Genomic DNA, 10,000 nt, shown 5'->3' with positions numbered 1-10,000 from the left:
TTTTTTTTTTTCCCTAGAAAGTATCTGGCACTTTCACTTTCTCTGGAAACATAAATATGTATGTGTGTATGCTTGTGTGTAATGTGTATGCATGTATGTGTGTATGTGTTTATCAGCGCGGAAAACACTTAGTATATAAAGTTAAGGACACAGAGATAGAGAGAGGCTTTAAGCTTGTGTGGACAATGCTTTCTGGATAATTAGCTGGCTGACTGGTGCTTGTGATATGGTGAGTTACCTCTGTTTACGCAAAAAGGTGCGTAGTCTGATGTTCTGTATATCGATATTGTATTAAAAATGTATATGGGTGTTGTTTTTATGTTACCTTTCTATTCAACCGGTGATTTTTTTTCTAAATCTAAAGTTGAGTACCCACTACATTGCTTCTCGTGTCATGTACGAATAGATATCATATATATATATATATATATAAATATATACATATATATGTATATATATAAATATATACATATATATGTATATATATAAATATATACATATATATAAGTATATATATATATACATATATAAGTATATATATATATATTTTTCCCATCCCTCTCCCTTTCCGCATATATATATACATCTATATATATATATATCTATATATATATATATCTATATATATATATATTTTTCCCATCCCTCTCCCTTTCCGCATATATATATACATATATAAGTATATATATATATACATATATGGGTGTATCTGTGTCAGTGCGTTTGTGTGAATGTATTTACTTGTTACACTTTAAGTGTCGAAAATAATATGAGACTAAATTTCTTTCTAGTATAAGTGCTCTAACAACAAACATCTTATTGCATATAAATACAAATTATTTTCAAAATATACATATTCTGTATTATACGATAAACAAACAAGATATTACATATCAAACATTATGGCACACGTGTACAAATTTGGTAAACCACTCAAAGTGAAACATTCTGATACAGAAACTAGAATGATACGGAACAATCAATCACTATCTAGTTGATTTCAACAAACTGAATTTACATTTGTTTAAATAAAATAAAAACGGAAACAAATATGTTTCACTTTTTATGGCCTAAGATCCTACAAATGACTATAGTCATCACTGCTGAGGCAATCGCAATCGCTTTCTTTGTTATATTCGTAAGAAAAAAATAAATGAAATAGAAAGCGAGATAGAGAAAGGAAATAGGAGTCGTCGTTTAGAAACTCGGCGTCTGATAGAGTCCATTAATGCCATTACCATTTCCATTACCATTGCCATTGATAACTCCATTCCCGTTGCCGTTGGTGTATCCATTTCCGTTGCCATTGGTGTAGCCATTTCCATTACCATTGACAATACCATTTCCATTACCATTGCCATTGATAATTCCATTACCGTTGCCGTTGGTGTATCCATTTCCGTTGCCGTTGGTGTAACCATTTCCGTTACCATTACCATTGCCATTGATAACTCCATTTCCGTTGCCATTGATAACTCCATTTCCGTTGCCGTTGGTGTATCCATTTCCGTTTCCGTTGGTGTATCCATTTCCATTACCATTGACAATACCATTTCCATTACCATTTCCATTCGTATATCCATTTCCATTACCATTGCCATTGCTGTACCCATTACCATTTCCATTCGTATATCCATTTCCATTACCGTTGCCATTGATAACTCCATTCCCGTTACCATTGCCATTGCTGTACCCATTACCATTTCCATTACCATTGACAATACCATTTTCCATTCGTATATCCATTTCCATTACCATTGCCATTGATAATTCCATTACCGTTGCCATTGATAACTCCATTCCCGTTACCATTAGGGGCACCATAGTAATATCCATTACCGTTCCCATTACCATTACCATTGCCATTGATAATTCCATTACCGTTGCCGTTGGTGTAGCCATTTCCATTACCATTGCCATTGCTGTACCCATTACCATTTCCATTCGTATATCCATTTCCATTACCATTGACAATACCATTTCCATTACCATTGCCATTGATAAGTCCATTCCCGTTGCCATTGGTGTATCCATTTCCATTACCATTGACAATACCATTTCCATTACCATTGCCATTGATAATTCCATTACCGTTGCCATTGATAACTCCATTTCCGTTGCCATTGATAACTCATTCCCGTTGCCGTTGGTGTATCTATTTCCGTTGCCATTGGTGTATCCATTCCGTTACCATTAGGGGCACCATAGTAATATCCATTACCGTTCCCATTACCATTGGTGTATCCATTTCCATTACCATTGGTGTATCCATTTCCGTTACCATTACCATTGCCGTTGGTGTATCTATTTCCGTTGCCATTGGTGTATCCATTTCCATTACCATTGGTGTATCCATTCCGTTACCATTAGGGGCACCATAGTAATATCCATTACCGTTGCCATTGATAACTCATTCCCGTTGCCGTTGGTGTATCCATTTCCGTTGCCGTTGGTGTAGCCATTTCCATTCACCTTGCCAATCTCAGCATTCAAACCGTAGAACTGTTCAGCCGTCGAACAGTCAAAGTTGTACCACCAATCGCACACGAAGTATTGCTGATTAAAGACTGTGCCGTTGGGACAAAGGAACGAGTCGATCCTGCCATCTGCCTGACAGATATGGAACACCTGAAATGCAGCAATAGTAACTGTTAGTTATAAATGATATCTTATATGTATATATGAATATATACATATATATGTATATAATGAATATATACATATATATGTATATATATGAATATATATATATTGTATATATATGAATATATACATATATATGTATATATATGAATATATACATATATATGTATATATATGAATATATACATTATATATGTATATATATGAATTTATACATATATATGTATATATATAAATATATACATATACTTATATATATAAATATATACATATACGTATATACACATATATATGAGTATATACATATATACGTATATAAAACATATTTATACGTATGCATGTATATATATACATATATATATCTTATACATATTTCCATATATATATTGTATATGTATTTATCTATCAGTTTATCTATCTGTATGTGTATGTATGCATATAAATGTGTGTATATACACATTTCGTATGGAAGGTATAACATCTTATTTGGTATACACGTTGGGAGACATCAGGCATGTAATATATATTATGTGATTTTCAAGATTTTTTTCCCCATTTATTAAGTACCAAGTACGATACTAATCACCTCATGCTCAGATAGTAACTGTTCTGTTCGACTATTTTCAGCTTCTGCATTTTTCCTTAGTGGTATTCCTCTCCGCTTTATCTAACGTTTTTCACCTTGTTTACGCTAATAGTTGCTTTTCTGATATTTATAGGCATTGATGAGGGTAGTTAATGAACCAGGGAACCATAAATATAAAAGAAGGAACGAAGCATTAGTTCAAAATCCATCTCTGGTAAATACACTTTGATATGGGCAACGATCTTGAAAATACAGCTTTTTCGTACGTGCATGATACCAAGTATAATTCTTGTCGAGTTTCACTTATGGGCTTTGGAGCTGAATGCTAAGGAGACAATCCCTATAGCTTTCAGCAGATCACGTACTATTTTTCTTTCATTTCTGATTTATCCATTTTGATCGGCCACGAAATGTTGAATATCTAAAAAGGGCCTTATCTGACTTTTGGGAAGAACCATCAACATATTTCGTTATATCTTGGGCAGAAATTTGGTTGCCTATGTAAACGTTATTGGTATAGAGTTATTTAAATATTTAGTTTTGCTATACGCCATCCTAGATTCCTTGAGAAGCCATTTCATTATGCTAAATTCAAACTGTCGGCATCTAAACGTTTCTTTAGCCGTTTTTGATAGAGAGCAAAGGCCCAACAAGTTAGGAGTTTGGCCGATGACATCATTGCTCGTCGTAAACACTGATTGGCTGGTGAATACTCAGGTATAGGGCAAATTTTGGAGGAAAAAAAGCGAACTATCTAACAATACAATTCACAAAGAAGGTCCAAGTATCAACAGCATAGCAGCACAAGTGACTTGTCCTCCCTCTCTGTCTTTATCTCTCTCTTCCCTCCCTCCCCCCCCCCCTCTCTCTCTCTCTCTTCCCCCCATCTATATCTATTTCTTCCCTACCTCCCCTCTCTTTCTCTTCCCCCCTCCTTCCTCTCTCTCTCTTCCCTCCATCCACGCTCTCTCTCTCTCTCTCTCTTTCTCTCTATCTCTCCCCCTCCCTCCTCTCTCTTTTTCTCTCTCTCGTAAATCATCAGTGACAGAAGGCTTCTAAGCATAAGATGAAGCATGGCTGAATTAAATGAACAAACATTCTGTAACAAAAGGAATAAAGTGTTTTGAATCTGAACTCTTTCTCTCCCTCCCCAGCCCTCTCTCTCTTCCGCTACTCTTATTTTCCACCCTTCTCCCTTTCCATATATATATGTATATATATTTTTTCCCATCCCTCTCCCTTTCCGCATATATGTATACATCTATATGTATGTATATATATATAAAAATGTGTTTGTGTGTGTATATATACATATATGTATGTATGCATGTATGTGTGTATATATATACGTATATGTATATGTGTGTATATATCTATGTGCATGTGTGCGGTGCGTGTATGTGTGTGTGTGTGTTTGTGTGTAATGTGTGTATGCATGTATGTGTGTATGCTTGTATGTAATGTGTATGCATGTATGTGTGTATGTGTATATATGTATGAATATATACATGTATATGTTTGTATGTATGCCTATATGTGTGTACATGCCCAAGCATATCCCTGGTATCTGTCACGCACTCTCTTGCGTTCAAACTAGCCCAGTGCCTCCCTCGCTTGATGTCTTCCTCGGTTTCTATCAGAAGTTCTTCCGTGACGATACTCGTCTCCCTCTGCCCACCGACGTCTTCCTTCAGCTGTCTCGTCTGTTTGTAGAGTCTAATTCCTTTGCCTTTGAAGCTCGCTTTTACTCACATAAGTTCGTGTTGCATTAGATTCTCCTGTCTCTCCATATCTGCCAAGCCTGTCCATGGAGTACTTCGAGTGTGAGTTTCTCCCTTTTATCTCCCTTCGTCCTTCGGTTTGGCTGAGGCCTCATGTCCCTGCCTTGTTCTCGGATTTCCTGACGGAGTTGAACTCTCTCTCCATTCGTTTCAAAATTGATGGTTAAATGTAATTAAAGACATGCATTTTACAGTGATATATATGAGTTTGTGTGTCCACTGCAAAATACATTAATCAAATGATACACTGCAGTTACTTTTTTATTCTTTGTGCAATTGTTTATGTCCTGGAAAGCGTTTTTTTCCTTAGAAAGTATCTGGCACTTTCACTTTCTCTGGGCACATAAATATGTATGCGTGTATGTGTTTATGAGCGCGGAAAACACTTAGTATATAAAGTTAAGGACACAGAGATAGAGAGAGGCTTTAAGCTTGTGTAGACAATGCTTTCTGGATAATTAGCTGGCTGACTGGTGCTTGTGATATGGTGAGTTATCTCTGTTTTCGCAAAAAAAAAAAGTAAATGGTCTGATGATCTGTTAATCTATTTTGTACAAAAAAAGTATGGATGCTGTTTTTATTCAGCTATATAGTCTGCCGGTGTTTTTTTTTTCTCTCTCTCTCTCTCTCTCTCTCTCTCTCTCTTTCTCTCTCTCTATCTCTCTCATTGTGATTATCATATTGAGCGATCGAGAGTCACCACTTTAAAAGAGCCAGTCTCACATAGGTAATCTATAGTTGAGTACCCACTACATTGATTCTCGTTTCATGTACGAATATATATCATATACATATATATGCATGTATGTATAAAAATCTGTATATATACATAGATGGTTGTATCTGTGCCTTTGTGTGAATGTATATACTTCTTACATTTGAAGTGTCGAATAATATGTAAATGCATATGCAGATTTTCGGAAGATATTTTATTCCTATGGCCTCCATTTTCTTAGTAAATGTGAAAAAAAACAACTTAATGCAAATTAATACATTTTATATGCAAAAGATATATAGTCTATATCATATAATAAACATACAAGCCATTACATATCAAACATTATGGCACACGTGTACAAATTTGGTAAATCACTCAAAGTGAAACATTCTGATACAGAAACTAGAATGCTACGGAACAATTGGGAAAGTCGTCATAACCAATTCAAACACTATCCAGTTGATTTTAACAGATTAAATTTTCATTTGTTTAAGTACAATAAAAACAAAACTAAAATGTTTCACTTTCTATGGCCTAAGATCCTGCAAATGACTACAGTCATGACCACTGAGGCATGAAATACATTACATAAGTCGTCCCTCTAAACGGATTCGTTTACTTTGTTACATTCGTAAAAAGAAAAAAAATAGAAAGCGAGATAGAGAAAGGAAATAGGAGTCGTCGTTTAGAAACTCGGCGTCTGATAGAGTCCATTAATGCCATTACCATTTGTCGCTCCACCGTTACCATTCCCGTTACCATTAGGGGCACCATAATAATATCCATTACCGTTCCCATTACCATTATCAATGCCGTTTCTATTACCGTTTCCGTTGGTAGCACCATTACCATTGCCATTGCTGTACCCATTACCATTTCCATTTGTATATCCATTTCCATTACCATTGACAATACCATTTCCATTACCATTGGCAATACCATTTCCATTACCATTGGTGTAGCCATTTCCGTTTCCATTCCCGTTACCATTGGTGTATCCATTTCCGTTTCCGTTGGTGTATCCATTTCCGTTACCATTGATAACTCCATTCCCGTTGCCGTTGGTGTAGCCATTTCCATTACCATTGCCGTTGCCATTGGTATAACCATTACCGTTGGTGTATCCATTTCCATTACCGTTGCCATTGATAACTCCATTCCCGTTGCCGTTGGTGTATCCATTTCCGTTACCATTGCCATTCCCGTTTCCGTTGGTGTAGCCATTTCCGTTACCATTGCCATTGATAACTCCATTCCCGTTGCCATTGGTGTAGCCATTTCCGTTACCGTTGGTGTAGCCATTTCCGTTACCATTACCATTGCCATTGATAAGTCCATTCCCGTTGCCATTGGTGTATCCATTTCCGTTACCGTTGGTGTATCCATTTCCGTTACCATTGATAACTCCATTCCCGTTGCCGTTGCTGTAGCCATTTCCGTTACCATTGATAACTCCATTCCCGTTGCCGTTGCTGTAGCCATTTCCATTACCGTTGATAACGCCATTCCCATTACCATTGGTATATCCATTGCCGTTCGTGTAACCATTACCATTCGTGTAGCCATTTCCATTCACCTTGCCAATCTCAGCATTCAAACCGTAGAACTGTTCAGCCGTCGAACAGTCAAAGTTGTACCACCAATCGCACACGAAGTATTGCTGATTAAAGACTGTGCCGTTGGGACAAAGGAACGAGTCGATCCTGCCATCTGCCTGACAGATATGGAACACCTGAAATGCAGCAATAGAAATTAAAGATTCTCTATTTTTCTGCGAATGTGTTCAATAACACTGCAATTAAGTTGAACTACAGTGGATAACACAGATATATGTTTATCTATCTATATATATATATATGGGTATGTGTGTTTAAATAGTTATTTAACATGAATTGGAGTCCAATTAATTTCTTTCCATGTATCTGTACATGGCTCTGTTGAAGCCCCACCTTACTCAAACACTACTGGATAATTTGGTAATATATTAGTTCTTACTTAACCTGAGTTGCCAATAGTGATTCCTAAACTAGAACATCGTATCAGAATGATTCCTATTTTTCCACGACCCTATCTCTTTTACATTAAAATAAAATAAGATTAGCTTTCCTTTAAGTGAAAACTTGCAACTCACCTGGCAGCCAGCCTCGGCAGAAGTATCAGCGTAATATCCAGGCAGCTGGCCGTTGCACGAGAACCCGGTGTCGGGGACGAAGGCCAGGATGGGGTAGTCCACACCTGGGACGCCTCCACCGCCAATGGCATCAGCTAGAGCTCTGAACGGATCCACAATGCCATTGGCGTACACGGTCACTCCATTTCCGTTCTGATACCCTCCGTTTACACCATTTCCATTACCATTTGCACCATTTCCATTAACATATACACCATTGCCATTTCCATTTCTATAAGCGCCATTTCCATTCACTCCATTCACGCCATTACCATTGGTATATCCGCCATTACCATTTACGCCATTTCCATTTCCATTGGCACCATTCCCATTTCCATTTACATAAACGCCATTTCCATTCACGCCATTACCATTGCTATATCCGCCATTGCCATTTCCATTTCCGAATACTCCATTGCCATTGACGCCATTACCATTTCCATTACCGTTTCGGTACACTCCATTTCCATTACCATTGCCATTTCCATTTAACGGTGGCAAGTAATTTGCTTCTGCCAAGCATATTCCGACCAGAGCTGCGAACAGGGAACAAAAGAGTCAGATGCACAATAGTACACACAGCTATCCACGTTTCTTTTTAAATAGAAATGTATATAAATATAAATACAAATACAAGAGGCACATACAACAACACAAATATATCCATATAGTCAACAGGCATTTACACAGACGCAAACAAACTCATATATATGTAGATATATCATTTATATATATATACATACATATACATATATACGTACACATATACATGAATGCATATATATACACACGTATACGTGTGTATATACGTATATATATGTGTGTGTGCATGGGTTAGTGCGTATAACATAGATAAGCACACACACATATATATTGTTATACAGTTCTTACCGACTAACGAAATAATGGATATGATGGACGTCATTTTGAATTATTCCAGACTTTCTCGATAGTGAAAGGAAGAGAGCCGGTGAGGAGAGAGAGAGAAGTGGAAGCTCACTGACGACTGTGCTTGGAGCCCCGCTTTATATAGCTGCCCTTCGCTTTCCTCTACACGCTCAGGTCAAGGTAATTACTGATAGACTGATCAAGCAATAAGTAATAAGATAATATGCATTCCTTGTGCGTGTGTTTGTGTATAAATGCGTATACTCACCTAGACATATATATCTATTTCTCTTTATGTATCTGTCTGTCCATTTATGGATATGTGTGTGTATATATATAAATAAATATATATACGCACGTATATGTACACACACGCGCGCACACACATATTCATGCACACTCACACACACAAACATGTATATGTATGTGCGTATATATGAATATCTACATATATACGCATATATATGAATATATACATATATATGTATATATATGAATATGTACATATATATGTATATATATGAATATATACATATATATATGAAAATATTCATATATATGTATATATATAAATGTATACATATATATGTATATATAAGAATATATACATATATATAAGTATATATATGAATATATATAAATATATACTTATACTTATATACACATACATATATGAGTATATACATGTATATATACGTATATATATATATGTATATACTCATATATGTATGTGTATATAAGTATATACGTATGCATGTATATATATACATATATCTATATCTTATACATATTTCCATATATATACTATATATGTATCTTTCTATCAGTTTATCTATCTGTGTACACACACGCGCACACACACATATACACGCACACTCACACACACAAACATTTATATGTATATGTGTGTGTATATATGAATATATACATATATTTATATGAATATATACATATATATGTATATATATGAATATATACATATATATGTATATATATGAATATATATACATATATATGTATATATGAATATATACATATATAGTTATATATATGAAGATATAAATATATATATATGTATATATATATGAATATATACATCTATATGTATATGTATGAATATATATAAGTATATATATGAATATATAAATATATAAATATATACACATACTTATATACACATATATATATGAGTATATACATATATATACGTATAT

General features: G+C 35.2%; 2 protein-coding genes across 2 annotated transcripts in view; both read right to left on the bottom strand.

Annotated features, from left to right (window-relative positions):
* Positions 1–5,038, bottom strand: part of LOC125038587 (putative uncharacterized protein DDB_G0282133) — a 31,962-nt gene extending 26,924 nt beyond the window's left edge. Inside the window, exons 1-2 of the mRNA XM_047632123.1 lie at positions 4,982–5,038; positions 2,395–2,628 (exon numbers count right to left, since the gene is read on the bottom strand). Coding sequence (XP_047488079.1) covers positions 2,395–2,628; positions 4,982–5,038 — 291 coding nt within the window. The remainder of the gene's footprint in view (positions 1–2,394; positions 2,629–4,981) is intronic.
* Positions 5,039–5,990: 952 nt separating this feature from the next.
* Positions 5,991–8,880, bottom strand: LOC125038738 (uncharacterized transmembrane protein DDB_G0289901-like). The gene is made up of 3 exons (XM_047632310.1): positions 8,790–8,880; positions 7,860–8,434; positions 5,991–7,460 (listed from the first exon to the last, which is right to left on the bottom strand). The coding sequence occupies exons 1-3, from the start codon at positions 8,821–8,823 to the stop codon at positions 6,414–6,416; spliced, it is 1,656 nt and encodes a 551-aa protein (XP_047488266.1). The 5' UTR covers positions 8,824–8,880; the 3' UTR covers positions 5,991–6,413.
* Positions 8,881–10,000: the final 1,120 nt, after the last annotated feature.

Source organism: Penaeus chinensis, chromosome 25 (assembly GCF_019202785.1).
Source record: "Penaeus chinensis breed Huanghai No. 1 chromosome 25, ASM1920278v2, whole genome shotgun sequence".
Taxonomy (NCBI): domain Eukaryota; kingdom Metazoa; phylum Arthropoda; class Malacostraca; order Decapoda; family Penaeidae; genus Penaeus; species Penaeus chinensis.
The sequence above is the reverse complement of the archived record's forward strand: the minus strand, read 5'-3'. Positions and strand labels throughout refer to the sequence as shown.